The 26929-nt window shown below is 44.4% G+C and overlaps 1 protein-coding gene across 1 annotated transcript; it reads left to right on the top strand.

Moving 5' to 3' along the window:
* On the top strand, positions 1 to 26438 carry rhcgb (Rh family, C glycoprotein b). Its single transcript, XM_078529996.1, has 11 exons — positions 1 to 1434; positions 2872 to 3064; positions 5619 to 5769; positions 7499 to 7640; positions 14532 to 14698; positions 15495 to 15632; positions 16415 to 16551; positions 17041 to 17165; positions 21960 to 22033; positions 24100 to 24193; positions 25548 to 26438. The coding sequence occupies exons 1-10, from the start codon at positions 1251 to 1253 to the stop codon at positions 24190 to 24192; spliced, it is 1404 nt and encodes a 467-aa protein (XP_078386122.1). The 5' UTR covers positions 1 to 1250; the 3' UTR covers position 24193; positions 25548 to 26438.
* The last annotated feature ends 491 nt before the right edge of the window (positions 26439 to 26929 follow it).

The following is a 26929-nucleotide window of genomic DNA, read 5'->3' as shown; positions in this document are numbered from 1 at the left end:
AGAGGCTAACAGTCAAGCATCATCCAATTGGGTATTGAGAGTTTTTGCTTTCCAATTGGCGTAGGAAGGCAGTGCATCACTGGCTAATGACTGACTGATGGCTGGACCATAGGGAAAAGTCATGAATCTTCCAGGAATACATTTAATCACAGTTGGTAACCCTATCCGCACTGCACTGGGAGTGGCAGATTTGATTTTTATGCTCTCATCTAGGAGTGGGATATGATGCTTCAACTTTCAAGGCAAGTGAGACCCATTGAGCCACAGCCAATATTAGTTAACATTTCATGTCATGCCTCTCTGGGTAGCACTTCTATCTCTAAGTCAAAAGTTTGTGGGTATAAGTCCAATTATTTGGTGAAAAAAAATCCAGGCTAACACTCCCAGTGCAGTGTAGGGGGAGTGCTACAGTTGAGTTGCTGTCTTTAGGATGCAATGTTAAACCACAGCCCATGTACAATCCAATCCATCATAGGCTCTGATACCACCCATTCAAACTCCTCTCACCCTCTATCCTCGCTCCTCTGGGCTGGTCAGGAGAGGTCCCACGATAAATTTCGGAGAACAGCAAGAGAGTTCTCCCCCGTCTCCTGGCCAACATGTGTTCCTCAAACAGTATCACTGAAACAGAAAACAGTATTGCGTTTTAGTGGGAGCTTGCTGTGCACAAACTGGCGACCGCGGTCCCTACATCACAGCGTTGACTGCACTTCAAAAAGGCATAATTGGCTCTGAAACGCTATGGGACGTTCATGAAGCCGACAAAAGCGCTATATAAATGCAAGTTCTTCATCTAAGGACCCAGTTGGTTATTCTGCCTGGTCTGATCCTATTGGCAGCGTTTCCCAAACTTGCTTCTCAGCTGCGCGCTTATTGTAAAGCAAAAAATACAATCTCAGTCGGGGGTGGGGAGCGCAATTTATTGTTGCGAACTAACCTCAGTTTTTCTGATGGGCAACGAAATGTCTGCAACTTCTCTTGAGGCAACCACTCGGATTTCAATCTTTTTGAGGAATGCAGCGGCCAATCTCCACCTTCCCTGGTGGGGACCGCCTCAAATCTCCAGAGCTTTAAATACCTGGAGTGTACGAATGGTGAGTCACTTCCAATCCACCTCCAATACCTCCCGGTAATCCAGGTTGTGTCCCGCTTCTCCCGGGGACATATCCGGGGTTAATGCAAAGTGCATTTAATTGAATTAATCGCTATTTTCTCTTTCACTGAACCCCCCCCCAAGCCCTTGCTGAAGGATGAAGGACACTTTAATGCGTTGGAAGTTGCCTATTATCTGCTTCATCTGGCAGCTGGCAATGATCATCCTCTTCGGAGTTTTCATTCGATACGATGAGGAATCAGACGCCCATTGGATTGTAACCAAAAAATCCCATAATATCACCAGCGACTTGGAAAACGATTTCTACTTCAGGTATCCCAGTAAGTACAGGAACACCCAACATTTGCCCACTGTCGCTCTATCAATGCCTACCTCAAGCCTAAATACTCCTGTCCCGTTTTTCCAATCCAATGTCAATTTGCGTCCACTAGAAATAAATTTTAGGGAATTCGTAAAAAAATTGCAAATACTGGAGAGGGGATTAAGGGAAACTTACCAACTCCCCTTCCATCCGTGGTAAACTCTCCATTTTTAATATTGGACCATAGTAAATCAGGGTTTTGTCGCCGGTTCTAGAATTCTCTGGGTCTTAGTCAATGGTTGAGGGTTTGAATCTCTATAATTAGCTTCAGAGTCCGGGCCTAGAGAAGGGGTGAAAACAGTCTGGTTTCTATGTTAGTGCTCAGAGTTAATCTGTTGTGTTCTTACAGTGTTAACTGATTGCATTTCCAGCCAGTTTATTTTTGTAGATTGTAACTGTTAGCTTTTTTTTAAATATTTTGTAGAGTAAATGCTAGCTGTTTATTGAGTAGTTTCTTTCATGGTCAAATTACTGATATTTTTTTCCCTCTAACATTGCGTACAGCCACATTGTAGGGATTGGAATACCCAATGTGCGAATTTGGATTTGGGGGTCAGGCAGGTCACTGAGCATATGAGCGATGGGTGAGCTGGTCTTGGTGCGGGTTGGGCTACAGGCAGCAGAGTTTTGGATGAGTTAAAGCCTGTGGAGGGTGAAAGATTGGAGTCGGGCCAGGAGGGCATTGAAAATAGTGGAAACTGGGGGTGAGAAAGATATGAATGAGGATTTTGGCTGCAGATGTTCTGAAATGGGTGATATTGTGGAGGTTTTTTTTTAGATTCATTTACGGGATGTGGACGTCGCTGGCTAGGCCAGCATTTATTGCCCATCCCTAATTACCCTTGAAGATACTGGTGAGGTGGAAATAGACGGGTTTGTTCTGAGGGATCTGGAGGTGCCATTGAGAAACAGATACTGCATAAGACAACACGAGAAATATCCTCCAGTGTCGACTGTGTCTCAGTGGTAATGCTCTCAACTTTGAATAGGAAAGCTCAGTTCAGCCCCCTTCCCAGAGATGTAAGCACAAAATCTAGGCTGGCATTCCAGTGCAGGGTGCTGCCTTTTAAATGTTTTAGAGCTGTTAATCAACAGCCCTGTTTGCCCTCTCAGGTGGATATAAAAGATCCAAAGGCACTATTCAAGGACCCTGGTCTTTAGGCCAATGTTTATTCCTCAATTAACTTGATTATGACATGCGTAAGTTGGCTACACTTCAGGATATCTTTGCAGCCAATGAAGTAAATTGAAGTTATGAATATCTTTCTTTTACCTTCTCCATTATGTAGCCCCGGGAAGACAGTCTTTGAGCCGTAGGCAACAGGGCTACTTTCTGATGGTAAACTTTAGAAAGGGCCAGGTTGGAATTCACATTGTTTTCTCCCTTTGATTTCAGTCTTCCAAGATGTTCATGTGATGATTTTTGTGGGATTCGGGTTTCTGATGACCTTCCTGAAGAGATACGGATTTGGAAGTGTTGGATTCAACTTCCTCGTTGCATCCTTTAGCATCCAGTGGGCTCTGCTAATGCAGGGATGGTTTCATTCTTTAGATTTTAGTGACGGCAAAATCAAAATCGGTGTGGAAAGGTAAGTGATAAAAGCTGACTTCCATACATGTGGGCAAGTGTGAGCCTGGAATATTGGCTTGTCTGTAGACATTTAGAAAAGACTTGGTTGGTCTATAAATGCTTAGAAAAATATGGGCAGTGACCAAAAAAAAAATGCCCGTTGCAGCTTGTGCATCACAAGTTCTGACTAAGAGAAACAAATTTAGGAGTCCGGATCTGAAATGAGTACAGGAGCTTCAAAGAGCCTTGTACCTCCAGCACAAATTGAAAAAAGACCCTGACCAATTTAGCAGTGACCCAAATTCCTGTGCGGATCAAGTATGGGCCTCTGCTATGCTAAATTGGTTATCATTTTGCGTGTTTTAGTCCCATAAACTGGAAGCAATAATTTAGACCCCAGTTACATCACAATGAACATGGAGGAGGGAGAAAGGGTGTGTAAGATGCATTTGTGGCTGAGTGGGAATAATAGGAAAAGTTTGACTATTCTGCTATCAATAAAGAAAAAAAGATTCTATTCCAAGACTTATTTAGAAGTAGTCAGGATCTAAAATAAATTTGCACTTGCTCACTTGGCAATATGCTGGCTGGCAAGGGTTTCTATTGCAGGATGGACATGTATTATTGCTGTAGTGACTCCTAGTGGTACAAATGCTCAAATGTGAAACATGGTTTTCCAATGAGACAGGGGGGCAAGGTAAAGCTACATTTGCCAATGTCAGATTGCAGTCACATTTAACATTTACGGAGATAGGACAGTGGGCTGTTTGCTAGTTTTTTTTTCTTATTAAATAAGTTCAAACATGAACTTGTTTGTGTTTGAGGTATTCACTTCATCTGACAGTCAGTTATCAGTCTGCTATTTTACTGGTTGGGTTGACTGGTTTAAGACACCGGTGTCCTGGTAACACAAGTGGTTTGTCAGATTAAATATCTGTCCCCTAATATCTGCAGTTGTCACTTATAGACTATGGTTCTTTTACAACCCTTTCCAGATAGCCCATTGCAGTTACACTGATGCTGGTGTGAGGATGAGACTACCTCTGGAGATAGTCGCACCATCTCGCCATATTCAATTCAAGAGATTTCATGTTGAAATTAAACTAACACATCAACACAAACTTTGTGGTAAATTGGTATGAAAGTGACTGTCAGGATTCAGAAATTAACCCCCATTCTCCATGTAGGATCAAGATCCATCACCAGGTGGAGACAGCACTCAAGGTTCCATGCACAGATTCATGGATGTTGAGGTTTCCACCATGGTTTCCCTGATATGTTCTCACTGGCTTTCCATTCATATTAGCACTCAAGGAAAAGATCCCCAAATTATCAAGCACTGCATTTGTGAAATGCAAAACCAGGAATGGGCAGTATAACATCACTGTTCCCAGATAGCACAGGTATTCCAGTGTGCAAAGGAGTTAGGATTGATGGCCATCTATAGAATTTGTGTGATTACCACAAATTTAGAGGACCACTTCTCAAACCTGTGTCTCAATCACTGGACTGGCATCAATGAATGAATACAGTCTTTGGGTTATGCTGGGTGGGTCATAGACACAGGGCATTTCTGTGTTGGTGCTAAAAGTCCATATATTGTGGCTGCTTTTTGATCCTTGCAATTAAAGAAAATGCTCTTCATATATGCAGGAAAGTTCTTGATCCCTGCTGGGTTTACAGTTGGCCAGAGAGTGGCTGCTGTAGATGTTGTACAGATCTATTAGGGATAGAACTGCTGACACCCTGTGGGTCAGAGCACAGACTGTAAACATAAACACAGAGGTCTATGTTACAACTGCTATCCCATAATTGCTTGATCCTGAATAAAGTGAGGTGCAGCCATCTCTATAGAGCTAAACCTATAGTGGGTACTGTTCATCACAGGATGGACTCCGCCCAATTCCATTGTATACTCATGGATTAGATTGTATATTTCCTCTGCTCTGTTTGTCCTTGGGACCCCACAGCCTCCAGCTTCACTGGGGCCAGGACAGTCAAAATGCATGAGGAAGAGAAAGAGAGACAGAGTGAGAGATATGAGGAAAAAGCAACCAGAAATGGAGAAGGAATGTTGGGTCGAAAGAGAAAGAACTATAGACAGATGAGAGAGATGAAAAGACAATGTTAAAGACAAAAACAAATGAAGTTACAGAGAGAGACCCAGAGTGAGATGATAAGAGTTAGAAAGGAGACTTAGAGAGATGATAGACAGAGGGAGAGAGATTGAGAGAGCAAAAGGTAGATAGTGAGATTGAAGCACAGAAATAATTGCTAATTATGTTACTGGACATGTTTGTTGAATTCCCCTCTCAACCTGCTTTACTGGCACTGATCCCTGTTTATTAAAAAAAGGTTAAAATGTCAGGGAGAAGAATTTGATATGAGCACGTTAAATATTCATACAATAGCTTCAGTAATCTCCAGTCCTTGGATGCAGGAATGGAAAGGCTTGAGTTGTGGCCCTTGACAAAATATTGTTGAGTTAATCCTGCCCAGTAGACATTGGATGCTGCAGTGGTGTCTGTGCTTTCATCGGTGATATTTTGTTGCTCTGATTTCTCTTTCCCCAGTCTGATAAATGCTGATTTCTGTACTGCCTCGGTGCTGATCTCCTTTGGTGGTGTTCTTGGAAAAGTCAGTCCAGTCCAGCTGTTGATCATGTCGCTGTTTGAAGTGACTCTGTACGCAGTGAATGAATTCATCCTCCTGAATGTTTTAGGGGTGAGTTATCCAACCTGCCCCTCTACTATTTTCCTTTCCTGTCACAAATCTCACTGCAGGAATCATTTGCAGATTTTGGTCATAGAACATGAGAAATTTTTGGAACGGGTAGCAATTGTTAGGGACAACCAGCCCATTTTCTTTCTGGTAGGCCAGCCCTATCTACTCACAATTACCCTTCTCTCTCCAGAAACCCATCTCATTTTATTGGAATCTAGTTGTCCTGTCCACTTCAATGCCCTTCCTTATAATTTATTATATAAACTCTATGGGCAGAATTTTCCTGCCTGGGGCTAGCTAGTAGCCAATCTGCTTATAGGCCTCAATCAGGTCCCATTAAGAACACTTGCTTGCATTTTGGGCTGCATCCTCCAATGGTCTTCCCCTTCCCCCCACCATAACACCTCGTTGAACATTGAGGTGGCATCTGTGGCAGTCCAGGGGGTTGATGGTGGGGCAGCCAATGGAGCCAGAGCCTCCATCCCCCAGCAAAGGCTGGCTCCAAGGCCCAAACTCTGCCACGGCAGGGGTTTTCCCTGTGATCTGAGGGGCCTGTCTGCTTGGCACTCTAAGGAATTTATTAATTTTCACCTCCCCAAGGACATTTTGAGGTGCCCTTGCATCCTCCATGCCTCGGGAGTGCCCATCTCTCTCAGTGGAGTTGTCAAGGCCCCTGTGATTGGGTCAGCAGCACTTGGAGCCCACCTGCTGCCCTTAGTTGGTTGGCAAAATTGGACGCAGCCAACTAGGAGGCTGAATCCAGGAAAATTGCTCCCCTAGGTCTGGCTTACAGCAAGTGTGAACGCGGAACTGAACCCTGATGTCACGGTCCCGAAGCCTGGAAGAAAATCCTGCCCCATTATTTTTTGGTTGGACATGTTTCCTCTGAAGTTCCTGCCACTAAATTCCTAACTTGTAACTTGTTTGAGCTCTTCATCATAATGAAAAATTTGCCTGATCAGTTTTGGCAAAGCCCTTCATAATCTACAAAGTCTTTGCTTTTCCTAAGGAAACAAACCCAATTCCCTTAGCCCAATACCTGGGAATTAATGGCAAGAAAGATGCAAAGGGGGCTTTTCATCCTCATCTTCAAACTCCTTCCTATTGTTGCCCTGCCCTAGCTCTGCCATGCCCCTTTCTCTCTGTTTTCTGCTCTCCTATTATGTACCGTCAGAAGCACAGCCCCTGCACTCTAGAATTCCAACATCAAATCCTACAGCTCAAAGACTGAATTTGTCTTTGTCTCTCAAGCATTTACCTGTCTGTGCTTTGGACTCTATCAGACTCCTTAACTCACTGCTCAGTCTTAATCACACTATTCTTTTTGATCCCAAATTGAGTTTATATCTCTCGCATCTGACCGGTCACTAAGATTGCCGTCGTCCACTTCTGAAGCATTGTCCTCTCATGTCCCTACTTCCCCTTTGTGCTGTTAAAACCCACATCAGCATCTTCTTCACCTTCAAGGCTCATTTCTACTGTGTCCTCCTCACTGAGGTCAATTGAGAACCCTACAGCCCATCACTGCTTTCTTCATCCCTACTCTGGCCAAATGCCTCTTGTTGTTGCACACAGCTCTGAGCTGACCTTACAAGGAGATCTGGAATGCTTGCTCTTGTTCCGGGTAATATCCAAGCTTTAGGAACAATAGGGGAGAAAATTGCTTCCCCATAAGTCAATAAATAAAAGTCACTTAACAGAGAGTGTCTCAAATCTCCTTCTCTCCAAGGCTAAAGATGCTGGGGGTTCGATGGTTATCCATATGTTTGGTGCTTATTTTGGACTCTCAATCATCCGTATCCTGTACAGGCCAAATTTGGATCAAAGGAAGAATGAATCTGTTTACCACTCTGACCTCTTCTCCATGATTGGTGAGTGTTTTTCCATTTGGTCTTGAGAATTTCAGCCTTGGCCCACCAGCAAGAGGAAGAAAAAGAGGAGGAAAATAGATGAGTTTAATGGAGCAGTTCTAGCTGGTTGGATTTTTTAAAAAGACATACATTGTAGGGGGAAGGGGAGACTGAAGGATTATAGTTACATTATTTTTTAGGTCCAGGGAAAGAATGGGTTGGAGTAGGAGATGGTGAGTTTATCAAAGCGAGGATTTTAGAGAGAAGCAAGTGTCTGTACATTTTTTGCTATGGTAATCTTTTCTTGTTCATTCATTTGTTTTTACTTATTACCATCCCGAGGTCGAGGGTTAATCACTAGATCTTGGGCAGGTACCTTCCTAATTTCTGGATTACAATAAGCCTCTGTGGCACTCAAAATGACATGCCAAGCAACAAAACTTGGAAGGTGCCTATACCTTCAGAAAAGCTAAAAAACGTAACTTGCTGAATCAAGACCAGTGAGCAAACCACGGCTTCAAAGTAAAAGTGATACTGCAGATGCTGGAAATATGAAATAAAAACAGAAAATGCCCGAAAAGCTCAGCAGGTCTTGGCAGCACCTGTGAAGAGAGAAACAGAGTTAATGTTTCAAGTCCGTATGACTCTTCAAAGCTGAAGAAGACTTGAAACATTAACCCTGTTTCTCTCTTCACAGGTGCTGCCAAGACCTGCTGAGCTTTTCGGGCATTTTCTGTTTTCATTACTGCTTCAAAGTGTCTGAATTAATGAAATCTTTTTAATGTTAGATTTCGGGACTTTTATTAGTATTTTGGGATTTGACATTCCCCAATTCACTTCGCTTTTCAATAGTTTCATGACTAACACAAGAAAAGACGTGGGGCAGAATCATCCCAGATTCGTGTTAAGTGTGGTAGTGGGTGTGATAAAAGACCAGCTACAATGGCGGGTTTTTGTGCTGTATTGTCCTCTTCTCATCTCATTAATTTTGCAGCCACAGAAAACACACTCTCTCGCTGGCGAGTGGCCTCTGAATCACCCGCCACACCCATTACCTCACCGTTTTCTCACTCCAGGTACCATATCTAAACTGTAGCCATGCACACAGTTCTCAATGCTTGCAGCCCAGGACTGCTCCAGTGAAGATATGGCCTTGAAAGCCAAGAAGAGTTCAGAGACATGTCACTGGAATGTCTTTTGCAGGCCTGCTGTGATCTCCTCCACCCCGACTCTGGCTTGGGAGGCCCAGCAATCTCACCACTCTGGCTTGGGAGATGTGGCAGTGGTGGTCAGTGCCAATGCTGCACAGAAAAGGTTCACTTTCCAGTGCCGAAAGAGGATGAATGATCTCATCCGTGCCACCAGGGTAAGGCAACCATCTCATCATTCCAGACGCTCACACTCTCAAGACCATCACACATTCACTGGCATCTCACTCACTGCCAGGCAAGGGACTCTCTCACACATACCCTCACATCTCCATCTGGTCTTATCTCCTCTGGAGACTGCCTCCTCAGCCCTCACCATCTTGAGGCCACTTGCGCAGATCAACATGTGCCCCCACACACACCCTGAGATAACCCCATTCCCCTGTATAGTGCTCGCCCTGCAACCTCTTCCCTTGCCTGAGGCCACTTCTCCCCCTTCCCCAAGCAAGCCCTAGCCCTGCTGTCATTTAAAGAGCCACCCCCACCTTATGGCAGAGCTGGTAGGTAGAGACCTGTCCATGGGCCCCTCACAAAAAGTGATGTGGCGCTTCCTGCAAAGCCTGGCGCTGATGACCTTTCAAACCATTTCATCATCTTGAGAGCCCTCTAAGGCCACCCCTCAGTTTTTGCTTTCCTGGATAAAGAGCCACAGCTTATTCAATCCTTCATGATAGTTACAACCTCTCAGTTCCAGTATCTTCCTGGTAAATACCTTTTTTGCACCTGCTCCAGTGCCTCTATATCCAGAACCAGAACTGATCACAGCGCTCCATGTGTGATCTAACCAATGTTCTATAAAGTTGAACATAACCTCTCTGTTTTTAATTCCATCCTTCGAGAAATGAATATCCAGTGCTTTGTTTGCTTTTTATGGCTTTATTAAACGGTGTTGCTACTTTGAGTGATTTATATCTTCAGATCCCTTTGTTCCTCTACCTCATTTACTTTCCAAGAAGCACGTAACTTCCTTATTCCTCCTGCCTAAAGGGCTTAAAATCTGAAGTGTATAAAATGTAATGGCTTCGGTTTTGCAATTAATGGTGAAGCAACAGCGCTTCCTGTTGACCTCTGAGAACGCAGCCCACAAAGATTCCAGTGATCTCTCAGGCCTGGATTTCCCCTTATCCCACATTAAGTTGATCCTGGTGTCAAAGTCACAGGGATGTCATCAAGCAGGTTAAGCAGCCTAACATAGTGAAACATTCTCAGAGACTCCAAACCAGGAAGTAAAATGAACTGATTATCCTTCAATTTTTATAAATATTTATGGAGAGCAAAATAAAAATTGGGACATTAGAAGCTGAAATGTCATAAACATTTTTTTTTAAATCTTGGCATTTTAATCAGAATGGAAACATTTAAAATTAGATTTTTCAGGGCCAGAGAGAGTCTTTAACAATTGTTTGACTTAATATACTGTTTAAAAACAGACTTTTACTTTATTACCCAGACTGAACTCTTTGGAGGTTTTTAAGTGATATTACAGTGTATGTTCTCATCAGCTCAGTGATTTCTAATTGATTGCAACTTGTGGGGACTTCAGCAGCACAGAATCACTTACAGCAGCTTCTGACTTTCCATGTTTAACTCTGCATGTGTGGACTCCAGAAGTTGCTGTCAGTTTTGGACCAGTGGTTACCAGAAGATCTTGGACTGGTTTTTATGTTGGCATCGGGGGTCCCATTGCCAAGGTTGGAAGTAGGGGGAGTGACTCCTCTTCGATGGACGGTGGGACCCGGGGCCGCAATTAAGTGGCTGCCCCAGGGGCTGTGATCCCTATTAAGGTTAGCAGCCCATCCCCAAGAGCTGTTGGTCCAATCAGAGGGCCAGCAGTTCAGCAGCTTCAGCAGTGCCTGGGAGCGGTGGTCATTGCTGGGACTGCTCCTGGAGGATGAAGGCACACTGATGGTCATGCACCCTGAAAGTTGGGTAAGTGTGGCCTGGGGACACTGGGGCCAGGCAGTGAGGTCCCAGTGATGGGGGATGGGATTTCTGAGGGCAGATGGCACTGATGCTGTAGGGCAGCCATTGTCACTTGAAGGCCTCTCTGTGGACCAAAGAGTGTCCAAAAAGGAGACCTCCTCCCCACCCCTGCCCAACCCCCCCCCGAGAGCCAGCTGTCCACCAGGCCTCACTGGGTGGTCTTCCCAAAGCAGCGGAGGGCCCCTTAGTAGCTGGTAAAATGCCAATGGAGAGGGGGAGATGCCCTTAATTGGGCATGCAAGTGGTTCATTTAGACTCTGGGTGGACAGGCCATCTGCCACCTTTCCCGTTGCTGGCAAAAATAGCATCAAAAGAAACCTCTTTACCAAAGAGTGGTGAGAAGGTGGAGCTCACTACCACGGAGTGGTTGAAGTGAATAGTATGGATGCAACTAAGGGAAAGCTAGATAAGCATGTGAGGGAGAAAGGAATAGAGGGTTACAATGATAGATTTAGATGAGGAAAGATGGCAGGAGGCTGTGTGGAGAATAAACACTGGAATAGGCAGGTTGGGTCGAATGGCCTGTTTGTGCTGTATATCCTATGTAAGATACCACTGCTGTCTCACACCACTTCGCCAGCCTTCCTGCCACCTAGTCCATCTCTAAAGGGTTGGTAAAATGCAGCATCTGATAAGATGGTCTGAAGCTAACCATGTTACTGTAAGGTTCAGGTGAGAAACACCTTCTGGTTTTATTGCCTATTGGGTTACAGCAGGCAGACATGATCTTCAATTACCAACTGTAAATGCAGTTTCGAAAAGTATCTGTAACTTGGCATAGTCCCAGATTTATGGACCTGTAATGTCAGGTTCAATTTAATATATGAGCCAAATAGGCCCTTTGGTACCCACTGAAATGTCATAAACCATAGCAGCAAAGCTCATGGACAGGAGAAATAAATTATTATGCTTTACAGAGTGAGTTCAGCTGGAGCAAATAGAATCATAGGAAGTTTACAGCACAGAAAGAGGCCACTTGGCCCATTGTGCCTGTGCTGATCAAAAAATGAGCCACACAGCCTAATCCCACATTCCAGCATTCAATGTGGAGCCTTGCAGGCTTTGGCACTTGAGAGGCATATCCAGACACCATTTTAAACGAGTTGAGGATTTCTCTCTCTGCTACCCTTTTCAGGCAGTGAGTTCCAGGCTCCCACAACCCTCTGGGTAAAAAAATATTTCCTCATCTCCCCTCTAATTTTTCTACCAATCACTTTAAATCTATGCTGTCTAGTCACTGGCCTCTGCTAAAGTAAATAGGTCCTTCCCATCCACTCTATCCAGGCCTCTCACAGTTTTGAACATCTCAATCACATCTCCCCTCAGCCTCCTCTGTTCCAAGGTGAACAACCTCAGCCTATCCCAATCTTTCCTTAGAGCTGCAATTTTCCGGTCCTGGCAACATCCTTGCAAATCTCCTCTGTACCCTCTCTAATGTAATTACATCCTTTCTGGAATAAGGTGAATGGAGGTTGAAAAAATGAATTCAAATGTGAACAGTTGGCAACTTTGATAATATAGTATGGAACTAGAGCATCCCCAATTCATTTGGAATCATTGAAACTTATAGTGCAGAAGGAGGCTACTCAGCCCACCATGCCTGTGCTAGCTCTTTGGAAGACTATTCCAATTAATCCCAACCTGCCCTCTTTTCCTTTTAGTCCTGCAAAATTTTCTGTTTCAAATATATATCCAGCTTTCTTTTGAAAGTTACAATTGAATCTGCTTCCTCTACCCTTTCAGACAGTGCATTTCAGATCACATCACACAACAGGGGAGAAAAAATTCTTATCTCCCTCCTGCTTCTTTTGGTAATTACATAAATCTGCGTCCTCCAGTTACTGACCCTCCTGCTAGTGGAAACAGTTTCCCACTGTGCACCCCTCCCCCTTTCCTACTCTATCAAAGCACCTCATAATTGTGAACGCCTCTATTAAATCTCCCCATAACCTTCTCTGTTCTAAGAGGAACAGCCCCAGCTCTTCTCGTCTCCTCACATAACTTCAACAGCACCTACCAATCCCACAACCTCCACCACCTAGAAATTCAAGGACTGCAGATGCATGTTCCTCTCCAAGACATTCACCATCTTGGCTTGGAACCATATCGTCGTTCCTTCACTGTCGCTGGGTCAAAATCCTGGAGCTCCCTTCCTAACAGCACTGTGGGTGTACCTACACCCACTACTGGACTGCAACGGTTCAAGAAGGCGGCTCACCACCACCTTTGTAAGAGCAATTAGAGATGGGCAATAAACGCTGACTTTGGCAGTAATGCCCAAATCCCATGAATGGAAAAAAAAACATAGGTTTAGTAATCAGTTTAAAAAGAACCCAGAATCAAACAAAGCCATGCAGACCACAAGAGTTTCACTTTTCAAGTCTTGGTTTGTGCTGAATTAGTTGATCTCAGCTGGGATGACAAATGACTTGCTACAGCTGTCTTCAACATGGTATGGCGGAACTGCACCCCATCATGATCGGGAGAGGAGGGGAGTCTATAGAAGATATCAGGAGGAAGAAAGCTTTACTCCCATTTTGCATTGTATCACTGCCCCCCCCCCCGCCCCTTAAAGGAACTTAGTAAAGACGTGGAGGAGAAGGGGCTCAGACAAAAATAAGGACATGGAATCAAATTACAATGCAGATTGGTTTGCAGAACAACAACATCAACTTCTATTTATGTAGCACCTTACTGGTTAAATATTTTCTAAAGGTGCAGTTAAGTTACATGTTTTGTGGTGATGTGTTACAGTTCACCTAGGGAGTCAGAGTTGCTGTGACAACACGCACTTTTACATGCCCATAGAAAGATTAAGTCAGAGCACTTATTCCATGCATGCTGTAGTCTGGGGCTATGGATAGTGATGGTAGAGGCTCCAAATTTCTTTCCACAACATGGCTGACCAAGAATCTCTCCCACTCTTGCCACCTGCCATTGGCATGTGTTGGAAGGATTTGCAGGTTAATACTCAATCTGTTTGGCTTCTATTAACACACCTTTCTTGGCCATCAAGACCTGGAGTGGGACTTGAACCCAGAGTTTCTGACTCAGAGGTAAGGACACTACCCACTGTGCCACAAAACCTCCTATGTTCTGTGGTACAAACGTACACAAATGACAGGCAGGAAAAGCCCTGCTCACTACAATGGCTGGAGCATCATGACTGAAGATGCCTTCCCTTTCTGGACCCCCTCCCCATCTCCCTCACACCCACCCTGGAAGCGATGTAATCTCCTTTGGTGCAAAGTGGTTCCGAATTCATACCAACACTAAATTTGCACAGTTCAAATCTGGACGCTAGAGCCTTAATTCACTCAGAAGTAAAACACTTGTCCTCCGGGGATTTTCAAATCACTTTGCTTTGGTGTCAGGACAGGCCAGACTCTGGGAATGGCCTGTATGATGTGAAACACCTTGACACCACCACTGTTGCACTGCAAATACAGCTTAAGATCATTTCATAAGTTGTGAGATACAGAGGATGCTGAGTGGGACATAAGGAAGATTAAAGGTCAGAAGGTCCAAATCACAGTGGAAGTGTTGGGTATTTGGAGGTATTTATGGGAAGCAGGGGAGGTATTAAATTGAGCTGGCTTTGAGTTCCAAAGATTGGAATGCTGAGTGGGGAGAAGGGAGATGCAGACGTTGTTTGTAGGATACCCTGTGTTAAGGGTTGACAAGGATCTATTTACCACAGGGATTTTGCTCTCTTCCTCAGGCACCCTCTACCTCTGGATCTTCTGGCCCAGCTTCAACACAGCAATTTCAAACCATGGGGATGCCCAACACCGCGGTGTCATCAACACCTACTGCTCGCTGGCGGCCAGTGTCCTCATCACCATTGCCATTTCCAGTCTCTATGAGAAGAAGGGAAAGATCAGCATGGTGAGGAACCACCTTGTTGGGCAGGGTGGGCACATCATGGTGACTGGAGCTTAACAAAGCACCTAATCTTACAGGCCTGGACTAAGCCTCAGGCTCAGTACCATGCCACTTTACTGAGGATTATGGTTAGACCTTGACCTGCCACGGCTCAGTTCTAGCTCGGGCTGATGGGATGACAATCTCATCTCCCTGACATCTTTGGGATTCCAACGTGTAATGAGACTTGATCCCACCCATAGAAAGACCGAGCCGGAGCACATCATTGAGCAAGGTCACTCGTGTCTAGCATAGAACGATGGAGCTTAGGTACAGATCAGCCAAGATCTAATTCAAAGGTGGAAGAAGCTCAAGGGGCTGGATGACCCCCTCCTGTTCCAATGAGCTGAGACCACCTTGATACTGGAACAGGAATAGAAAAGAGGGAGCTGTACTGCTTATTTAAACATTTGAGGGATCGGTGGGGCAGGGAAGAGAGAGGGGAGGCTCAGCTAGTGATCATTATCCCAGACCCCCCTTAAAAGTAAGAGTGCATATCCGTGTGTGCCTGCAAATGTGTATGTTTATGCATGTGCAAGGGTATATGTGTGTCCATGCATGTGTACACACACATGCAAGTATGTATGTGTGTGTGTTTGCATGCGCATTGTGCAAGTGTATGTGCATTGGTCGCAGGTAGGGACAGGATCATGCTTGACTGTGATGCCTCAACGACTGAATAGCCCAGCCAACACTTGCTGTCTGGACTGACCCATGAAGAGCGGCTAATTATGGCGATTGCATGTTGTTCTCTTGCCAGGTTCATGTTCAGAATGCGACACTGGCTGGCGGTGTGGCTCTTGGCACAGCTGCAGAAATGATGCTCAGTCCCTATGGATCACTGATTGTCGGAGCTCTCTCAGGGGCTATGTCAACGTTAGGCTTCATCTTCCTGTCGGTGAGTTCCGATATCTCAGCTTCACAATTGGATCTCTAGGAGTGATGGCAAAGATGCTTTTTTTTAAAAAAAGAGTTTGTAGCACAACCCCCTTGCCTCACTGGCTATTCACTCGGTCACACAGCCTGATTAAGCCTGCCTGGTTTGAGAGGGGAAAGTCAGGGGATTCAGCCTCCTGATCTCCATCCAGTGACCCATGTTGGAAAGTGCATATTCCAAAAGGAAATTGGATATCAGGTTGAAAGGGTAAAACTTGCAAGGTTTTGGGGAAAGATTGGTGGAGTGGGAGTAATTTATAACTTTTTCAACAAGCCAGCGCAGGCAAGATGGACGAAATACCCTCCTCCTGGTCTGTGCTGTGCTATGATTTGTAGGAATTGGCTGGTGAGAGGATCAGGTTGCACGACCCTCCCCTCAACCTGGACCCAGTGAGCTGCTGGCACTCGGGGACTTAATGTACTTGGCAGGGTGGGTTTGTGGATTGGTGAAGCCTCTCTGTCTAAACTGACCAAACCTCCTCCACCCTCTGACCACCCGATTGGAGAGACAACTCACACTGAAGCTCAATACTGCAAGCCTGCTGTTGAGTATCGAAAGGCTTTTGCAGCTCTCCAACCACAAAAAGCAGCGGGTGGGGTAACACCTGTGAGGATTGTGTTTGATTCAACCCCTGAACCCAGTGGCCTGAGATGAATTGTACCTAGCCTACGTGAATTTTAGAATTGCTTGCTGAATAAATGAACTTCATGCAAGATCTTTATTGTGTGATTATCTGTTTTAAGCCACTCTTGGAAAAATATCTTAAGATTCAAGATACCTGCGGCATCCACAACCTCCATGCTATTCCAGGTCTGATTGGAGCTATCGTGGGAGCTGTCACTGCTGCAGCTGCGACTGAAGAAGTATATAGCAGAGAAGGGTAAGATGGAGCAGACAGCACTATAGTAAATGGGGTTTATAGTGAACAAGGGTAAGCTGGTCAGCACTGTAATTTAGTGAAATCACTCAGTCCCTATTTGCACTGTGCCTGAAGGTATTCATGACATTGTCACTGGAGGGACACTCTATTTGCTTCCACGCTAAGCAGCTATTTAAGTATAGGCACTGCCTCCTATGAGACTCCTGTGTTCCACAGTTATAGGTGGTGGATGCACTACATCCAAGCGGGGCGCAGCACACAGCAGAAAGATCCCAGGTTCTCCCCTCTGTCCCCTCCCCCCATGCTGAGTCAGCTAAGGTTGTTACAGGAGCCTGTGAGGTGCCTGGCAGCTCTTTGTGTTGAGCCTCTGGCACAGTGCTGGCATTCCCAGTTCTGTCAGAATTGCCTGCCCTTGACAGTCCCGATAAGTGGCGGTGCAAGGCTCCATTTTGTATGATTTTTGTGACTGATTTGTTTTACTTCCTTCAGGTTAGTTGCTGCTTTTGGTTTTGAGGGTTCATTTGCAAATCGGACGCCCAGTATCCAGGGAGGATTTCAGGCTGCGGCTCTCTGTGTTACTCTCGTTCTGAGTATTGCGGGAGGGACGATTGTAGGTGAGTGGACCAGACTCTGATGCTAGGCAACCAAGAAGTGCAGAATGTAAAGGCCAGCGGACGCTGTTAATTAACTGTAGGAGACTGAGTCATGAAGCTCATCGCCTTCGTACACTTCCTCTTGGGTGAGTTGTGCAAGGTAATGGAAGGACTCCTGGGCTGATTAGCAGTCTGACAGGCCACGATGTGAATGATCTGGCCATGACTGGAACCAGTTAACATACAGGGGTGGTTAGTCCACGACAGTAAGGGAGGGGAAGGGTTTTATGGGCTCCTACAGTCCAAAGGGTAAAGGGAGAGGCCACCCACACTTGAAAGTTGCTGAAGTAGAGCTCAAAGTTGGACCCCTGCAGCCCATCCATTGGGACCGTCAAGGGCAGACACTCCTGACAGAGACAGGAATGCCAAAGGCTCAATCCCAAACTGGGAAAGCAAATGTTATGCATGGTCGAATAGCTTAAGGATGCTGACTGTCGAGGCTTACAGGAGTGGAGTGAAAAGAAAGACTTGCATTTATATAACACCTTTCACTCCCACCAGATATAGCCCCTCAAGCCTGTTTGACCTTTCAATGAGAGCGATCATGGCCAATTTATATCCATTTAGCTGCCCTGCTATCCTTGGCCAGTGAAATTCAATCTATCTCTGCTTTAAATTATTGATTGAGCTGGGATCTGCTGCTTTTTTGTGGGAGGGAGTTCCAATCTTCTGCCACCTTTCTGAAGTTGTGTTTCCTAATCCCTCTCCCGAATAGCCTGGCCCTGAGTTTAAAAAGTTATATCCCCTTGTTCCAGATGCCCGCCTATCAGTCGGTCTCCTGCCTGGTCCATGTTCACTCTATCAAATTGCCACTTAACCTTCTGTATTCCAGAGAGTATAAATTGAGTTTATGTAATCTTTCCTCTTAATTTAACCCATGGTAGCATTCTTGTGTATCTGTGCTGCACATCTCCCAAAGCCAGTATAACCTTTCTAGGGTGCACTGCCCAGAATTTTACACAGCACTCCAGGATTTCATATAGCTGTAGACAAACTTCCTTCCTTTTATATTCTAGCCCTGTATAAAGGCCAAAATGCTATAAAGCATTTTGATTTACCACCTGACCACTGCATTTTAGTAATCTGTGTACATGGACATGTGTAAATCTGTCACAACCACCATTGTTCCTAGCCTTACATGAATTTTAAAAAAATACATGGATCTATCCCTTCTTGGTGCAAAATGACCTCACTTACTGTGTTGAACTCCATCTGCCACAGTTTTGTCCACTCGTTGAAGTTGCATTTAAGCCACACAAGTTAATTCTTATGCTCCATGCATTAGTATAGAAAATTCTTATTTGGACAAGAGATCCTAACCTAGTCTACTGCATTAGTTGCTCCCAATGCAGTCTGCTCTACATTGGAGAGACCAAACGCAAACTGGGCGACCGCTTTGCAGAACACCTGCGGTCTGTCCGCAAAAAAGACCCAAACCTCCCTGTCGCTTGCCATTTTAACACTCCACCCTGCTCTCTTGCCCACATGTCTGTCCTTGGCTTGCTGCATTGTTCCAGTGAAGCCCAACGCAAACTGGAGGAACAGCACCTCATCTTCCGACTAGGCACTTTACAGCCTTCCGGGCTGAATATTGAATTCAACAACTTTAGATCTTAAACTCCCTCCTCCATCCCCACCCCCTTTCCGTTTCTTCCCCCTCCCTTTTGTTTTTTCCAATAATTTATATAGATTTTTCTTTTCCCACCTATTTCCATTATTTTTAAATCTATAACTATAATACCCTCAGTCTTTCCACCCCACCCCCACTAGAGCTGTACCTTGAGTGTCCTGCCATCCATTCTTAATTAGCACATTCTCTTAGATAATATCACAACCTTTAACACGTCTTTGTTCCTTTGTCTGTGACATCATTTGATTATCTGCTCCTATCACTGCTTGCTTGTCCCTACAACCACCCCCCCCCTCAACTTCTCTCCACCCCCCCCCACCTTAAACCAGCTTATATTTCACCCCTCTCCTAACTTCACTCAGTTCTGCTGAAGGGTCATGAGGACTCGAAACGTCAACTCTTTTCTTTTCCGCCGATGCTGCCAGACCTGTTGAGTTTTTCCAGGTAATTCTGTTTTTGTTTTGGATTTCCAGCATCCGCAGTAGTTTTTTGTTTTTATCCTAACCTATCCTCCTGTCTTTCTGATATCGTTTAACTCAATGTATTCCTTATTAGTGCAGCCTGTATCCTTTTGTTTTAAATCATGTTTGCTTTCTGTTTATTTAACAGTTGAATTTAGAGCTTTTTTATTATAGAATCATAGAACAGTTACAGCACAGAAAGGAGGCCTTTTGGCCCATTGCATCCATGTTGGCCCTCTGCAGGAGCAATTCACCTAGTGTCACTCCTGCTGTAATTAACTTTAGTTACTTCAATATTCCTTTTACCTGGAGAATCTATGTTACAGTTTGTGATCTGAACTCTGCTTGGAACTTCTTTAATCTTGAAATTATCATTTTAAAAAAATATTTTTATGACTTTTGCCACCTCATTTATTAGTTTAATGTCGTTTTTACCACCCTAATTATCCTTTCCGCTGGGAGCTTGACTCCTTCGGGTACAGCTCATCCCAATGGTACAGCTCCCTCCTGTCTCAGTACCGGTGACTGTGTCTCGTCAAGTGGTACCCCTCTTTTCTGTACCACTCCTTCAGCCACATGTTCACTTTCCTAATCTGTTTGTCCCTGTGCCAATTTACAGGTGGCTCAGATAATAATCCTCAGACTGCCATCCTCAAGGTCCTGCTGAAGTCTACTCTTTCCCATGTCATTAATCCCAAATTAACAACCTGCCCCCACCCCCCCCACTTCCAGTCACTTCAAGATGCCCCTTACCTGGCACCAGGTAGGCATCATACCTTTCAGAACTACTGATCCTGACTGCAAAGGATGCCGACTATCCCCCAATTTTCTAATTGCTCACTACAACATTAGGCTTTTGCTCCTCTTCCATTTGGACTGGCGCCGACTTCATAGTGCCATGGTTAGCATTCTGTCCATGCCTCCTGCAGCCTTCAATCCTTATCCTCATAGATAGCAAATGCCCCAAACCTATTAGTTAGGTCCAGTGTCTGTGGGGCCTCAATCTCTACCTCTTCTAGGTTCCCCTACCCTGTTGACTGACAGTTACACATTACCCTTCCTGCACCTGTGATTTCTTCTTAAAGTGTGGCTCAATACACTACCTCCCAGGGTGAAATTCTGGCCTTAATTGGCCATTGACAGGTCGGAGGGTGGACAGCTGATTTCACTGTCCGCATGCCTTCCTGAAAATTTATCCCGACATTGGGATGACGTCCCAATGTCATCCTGCGTCATTTTCCCCTCGCCAAGCGGGCCCCGCCCCCAAATCGCTGACAGGAAAATCCTGGCCTTGATCTCCAGAGCTGAGGTCATCTCTCTCTCTATTGTACCAATGTCATCCTTAATTAAAGAGCTACCTCTCCACCTTTTCCTAGCTTCCTGTCCTTCCTAAATCCCACGTACCCTTGAATATTCAGGTTCAAGCCTTTGGCATCCTCCATCCATGTCTCTGTAATGGCTTTCAGATCATATATATTTATTTCTATTTTTAAATGTCTATTTCTCTATGCTGTGTGCTGTTGGTCAAGCCTGTGGGTATGGTTATGAGAAACCGAAAGTAAGCTGGTGGCTGCAGACATTTTAGAGGTTCTTCTGAATAGTGCCCTGGGATCTTCTACATCCATCTGAGCAGAGAGTTGGGGCCTCAGTTTAATGTCTCATCCAAAAGACAGCACCTCTGACAGTACAGCACTTCCTCAATACTGCACTGGAGCATCAACCTTGATTTTTATGTTCAAACTCCTGAGTGGGATTGGACCTCAGAATCTCGTGAGTCTGAAGCAAGAATGTTACCAAATGAGCCAGAACTGAGTACGAAAGGAATAACCTGTGCAATTGTACACTAGCAAAGGGCCAGTTCTTTCTGGGGAGAGAAAGTGTACATCTGATGAAATGACCTTACGGTAACAGAGAGATATCATAGAATAGCTGCTCCCAATACAGTATCCCCAAACTGTAGAAACATACATTAAATTCAAGTCTTTTGTTCAGCAGATATTGGTTTAATTACAAAAACATGTGGATGGCACCATAGTATGTTTGCAACACCGCATTGTGTGTCCATTAGCAATATGGAGAAAAGATTTGCCAGAGTCTAATTTCATTTAGGCATCGCACCTTTAAGAAACCACAACTGAGTTTCTGAAGCCACAATCAGATCGAAAAGATTGGACTTTGGCTGCCACCTTGTGGTGTTGCTGTGCTATTACACAATAGCGTAATTATGAGAACCTAGAAGAAATTTGCTTGGTGAAGTCACATTAAAAGAATGAGTAAACAGTGTTATATAATGCATTCTCTGCCTGAGATAAGATATTCCAATCTGTAGAATAACAGACTATAATAACAATGCTAAAGTATCACAAGGTCCAGGAGCTCTTTGACAAGATTGCTTGCTTTCTGCCCCTAAAACTACCCTTCGCAATCTTAAGCTTGTATCCTCTTGTGATGCACTATCGAGCAGAGATTGCAGGATTGGCAGTCTGGAAGGATGGGTTCAAATGGGTTAAAAAAAGATAATTTTTTTTAACATTTTAGTCCATTCCTTTACTGCCACCTAATAGCCCATTGTAACAACCCCCTTTCCAGCCCTGTCATCCTGGGAAAGTTTAACAGTTCAAAATTTGAAAGCCACTGAATGTTGTTGATTTTTTTTTTCTGAAGGTTTTATTCTGAAGTTGCCAATCTGGGGTGATCCATCAGATGAAAACTGTTATGAAGACCAGGTGTACTGGGAGGTAAGTTCACGAGGGCACATAAAGTAATGGCAAAGCTGGAGTTGTGGCTCCTTATCACTGACACTGGGAGCTGTACCTCATTTTGCTTTTGTTGAGCTATCGAGTCACAACTACACAGAAAGAGACCTTTTGACCTATTGAGCCCATACTGACCATCTGTAGAGCGATCCAATCAGTCCCATTCCCCTGCTCTATCTCCATCGCCTTAATTTTTTGTAACTGAACACATTTAAAAGACACAAGTTTGTCTTTTTTGCCATATATGCATCAGCCAGAGTTAACGAGTAGATCGATTAATGCCTTAGGTGGAAATATGTTTCTTTTTGTGTGATTTTTGGTGACTAGGCCCTAGTTAGTCCACTGCCTCAGTTAAGTGACTGCTTCAATAATGTTGAATGTTGTTCATATTCCTGATGTTTCAGGCACAGTGACACTCACACATTATAAAGCTAGCTGCTTACCATAGTCGTAAATTCTCATTTGCAGAATTAGAATAATCTCCCGCTCTAATTCCTTCTTTCCTGGGACATTGAAACCCCTGGAACCCCATGTGTCAATCAAGCTCCCCTTCATCCTGCATCCTATGTGCTTAAACTCAACGTCGGCTAATCACCGCTTTCCGGCTTCTCTACCACTCTTTTCAACCTTGTGCTGTTATAAAGATGAGAATGGCTGAGGGAAGTCAGTCAGCTCATCTGTCTCACTCTTCTGCAGAAACCTACAGTCCCCGCTCTCAGTTTAAATCTTTATGCCTTGATTGAGTAAATAATGAGAAATTGTAATCCAGTGGCAGAAGGATTGGTAACCAGGAGACACAGAATTTAAGACAAAAGAACCAGATGTGGTAACAGGAAACTTTTTTAAAAAATAAAACAAATTGTTGTGATCTGGAATGTGCCGCCTGAACGTGTGGTAGAAGCAGAACCAGTTGTCATCTCCAAAAAGAGAATTGGATGAAGAGAAACAAATTACAGGAGAGAGAAAAGGGTAATGGGATTAATTGGATTACTCTGCCAAATAGGCAGCTCAGGCACGATGGGCTGAATGGTCTCCTTTTTTGCTGTATCATTCTGTGATGAAGCCCAGTTAGCACCATGTAATTTCCCAGAGGAAAAAACAGTTCAGATCAGTGCTCTTATTTCCCAGTTTTTGCTGGTGTTCATTTTAAGGTATACAAGACCAATTCGGACCAGAATTCTTATTTCCCAGTTTTTACTGGTTTTTCTTTCTGGGTTCCCAGGGCTAAATAATTCAGCCTAACCTGATACCTAAGTTAAATTCACTACTTAATCCCCATCCACCACCCAGTTATGAAACCTCACTGATACAGCAGCAGAGGCAGCCTTGAGCTTTCCAGTTTGGTAGCCCTAGTTGACGTGGTACATGTATCAAAATGTTTGTTGGTAACTGAGGCTATTCTGTTATCTTCAGGACAGTCTGTTGCAGGATTGCTGATTTTAAAGAAAATCTCTAAATGCAACTGATTTCCTTCCAAGAATATAGGCAAACCCAGAGTGAAAGAAAAGAAAGCAGAAAGTACCAGTGAAACTCAGCAGGTCTGGCAGCATCTGTGGAGAGAGAAACAGATGTCAGGATTTTCCAATGGGCATCGTTGCGGGCGGGATGGGTAAATTTGGAGAGCAGCCAAAAGTCAATTGACTTATTGTGCTCAACGTTAACTCTGTTTCTCTCTCCACAGATGCTGCTAGACCTGCTGAGTTTTTCCAGCGCTTTGTTTCTCTTTCAGATCTCCAGCATCTGCAGTATTTTGCTTTTATTATACTGGAGTAAAGGAAAACCATTCTGCCCATCAGACCCATTCTGTACACTGCCCATGTATGCCCTACCCAATCATGAACCTTACTCCATTTATCAAAGCTCCTTCCACAGCTCGATGATTTTGATATCTAACAAGACTCTAGCTGGTGGTCAGTGAGTTTAAAAGCCTGAAAGTGGTTGAGGAAAATGTTGTTTTGTCAATGAAATGAGATCTCTGCAACGAAGGTTATTTGAGACAAGATGGTTTTTGCTCTTTTTAACTCTTATCAACATCTTTGAATCTATAGGTGCCAGACGAAGAAGAATCTGCATTGTACAGTGTCCAATATGTGAACAACTCACCCATAAAACCTACTACAAATAGTGACACTCCACAATGAGGTGAGTTATGTGTTTCATTCCAGAAAGCCAGCTGATGAAGGAGTGTACTGGAGCCAATCTTTATATTTATTTACAAAGTTTTTGTTTTATATTTATTCTTTCATGGGACATGGGTGTCACTGGCAAGACCAGCATTTGTTGCCCATCCCTAATTGACCTTGAACTGATTGGCTTGCTTTCAGGGGGCAGCTAAGAGTCAACCACATTGCTGTGGATCTGGAGTCACATGTAGGCCAGAGCAGGCAAGGATGGCAGATTTCCTTCCCTAGAGGACATTAGTGAACCAGATGGGTTTTTAACAACAATCGACGTTAGTTTCATGGTCACCATTACTGAGGCTAGCTTTATATCCCAGGTTTATTCATTTAAATTCCATCAGCTGCCATCATAGGATTTGAACTCTTATCCACAGAACATTAGCCTGGGTCTCTGGATTATCAGTTCAGTGACATTACCACTGGGCCACATAATGATAACTTCCTCCATCCTGCAGACTTCAGCAGAGAGAAAAATGTAGACAAAAACACAACTGCTTACATTTATATAGCAGCTTTAACATTTGGAAACATCCTAAGGTGTTCCACAGGTGCATATTATAAAACAACTTGTGACACTGAGCCACAGAAGGAGCTATTATAGGTCAAATGACCAAAAGCTTGGTCAAAGAGGTAGGTTTTAAGGAGTTTCTTAAAGAAGGATGGGGAGGTAGGGAGGTGGAGAGGTATAAGAGGGGAGGGGGGGAATTTCAGGGCCTGGGCAACTGAAGGCACAGGGAATGCACAAGAGGTCAGAATTGGAAGAGTGCAGATATCTTGGAGGGTTTTAGGGCAGGAGCAGATTACAGATAGGGAAGGGCAAGGCCACAGAGGGATTTGAAAAGAAGGATGAGAATTTTAGAATCAAGATGCTGCTTGACCGGGAGCCAATGTAAGTCAGGGAGCGGTGACTTGCTGTGAGTTAGGTACCAGGGGGCAGAATTTAGGATGACCTCTAGTTTACGGAGGGTAGAATGTGTGAGACCATCTAGGAGTGTGTTGGAATAGTCGAGCCTAGAGATAATGAATGTACGAATGGGGGTAAAGAAACAAATTTCTTTGAAAAGTGAGCATGGAACAGTACTGAGCATTTACTGACTGAATAAACAGCTGCAGCTTCAGTGGCTCACCACAAGGGAGCGTTGTTCAGCTCTGAACTACATAGGAAAAGCAATAGAGAAGGAAGGACATGGGGGTGATGGGTTAAGAAAAATAGTCTATAATCTGAGAGGAGATTGGAAGAAAAATGTGCCAATTTGTATTATCAGCCTATTGAAGATCATTCTGCTTACAAAATGATTATTTTTGTGTCTTTTTAGCCTGTTTTAGATCGCATGTCGTGATTGATTTTATGAAGCATTTACAGAAAACATAAAAAGAGCTTTGTCAGATACCTCTGTGCTGATCAACACTGAACAACAAGTGAAAGCAGCACCTTCACTGAACTCACCCAGAACTGTGCAATATGTCTTCCCTCACATTTCTACGCAAAAGCCTGTGGGTGATGGAATTCTTCTGGAATGACCTTGCAGGGGCCAGGACCATCTCCATCTCTTCAGCTACACTTACCAGGAATGTTTGCTTTCACCTTAGGATTGCTGTGTTTTCTTGAGTGATTAGCTTTCCAAGGACGGATCCATTCGGACCCAGAGCATCGACTGTCACCAGCAGCTCTCTTGATCCTTTTTTTGTTGTTTTGTAGAGTCCCCTCTGATTTTCCTCCTTGCCTCCACTGAAGGATCTAACTCTTGCTGGAGTGCAGGCTCCCTGTTCACACATGGGAGGCCACACAGTGAATGTCAGAAATTTACACAGTGCCTTTCACCACATCAGAACGTTCGAAAGCACCTCACGGTCAGTGAAGTGGCTGATCTTTTTCTAAAAGGTGTGTTGACTGTTGTGATGTCGGCCAGCCTGCTTGACACCAAGACTGGGCCCAATTTTGTTTTCACGCAAATTCCACACATATTCCCCCTCCCTAATTACCACTGCCCTAATGTCAAATTTTATCAAAGAACAATAAACAGGTGACAGGAAATCAGCAGCCTGACTTGCTCCTTTGCGAAACTCCATGTCCATTCTGTTTAAAGCCTCTGTTAATTGCGTATTAGTTGTTTTCCATTGGGTGGCAGTGGACAATGATCAGTGGAAGGAACCTTAGTGGATTTTATTTGCCCTCCCCCTGGATCAGACCAGGAAGGCCAACCTGATTGCAGGTGGTCTGGATGAGGTCTCTGAACACGACACTTTCCTTGCCAGTTCTATACCAGGTATTCACTGAGCCATTGGCAACAGCACCCAGATCTGGTCATTCTGTTCCTCATAGTCTGCAAACCCCTTGGGAATGGTTTGCTGTGTCTATGCTGCTATATATACAAATATATGGATTAGGAGCAGGAGAAGACCATTGGCCCCTCGAGCCTGCTCCGCCATTTTGATACGATCATGGCTGATCTGATTGTGGCCTCAATTCTACTTTCCTGTCCACTCCCTCTACCCTTTGACCCTCTTGTTAATCAAGAATGAATCTAACTCAGCCCTAAAAAATATCCAGTGACCCTCCTGCAAGATGCAAGTAGTTACATAGTTGAATTCGGAAATTCAACTTGTCCAGACCCAGCGTTCCTGCCCCTTGAAGGCCCAGAATTTCCTGGATGACGCGTGTATGTAAATTACACCAAAATTGATGTCAGTTGCTGTG

Source organism: Cetorhinus maximus, chromosome 26 (genome assembly GCF_964194155.1).
Source record: "Cetorhinus maximus chromosome 26, sCetMax3.hap1.1, whole genome shotgun sequence".
NCBI lineage: Eukaryota > Metazoa > Chordata > Chondrichthyes > Lamniformes > Cetorhinidae > Cetorhinus > Cetorhinus maximus.
Note: the sequence above shows the minus strand (reverse complement) of the source record. Positions and strands in the feature narration are given on the sequence as shown.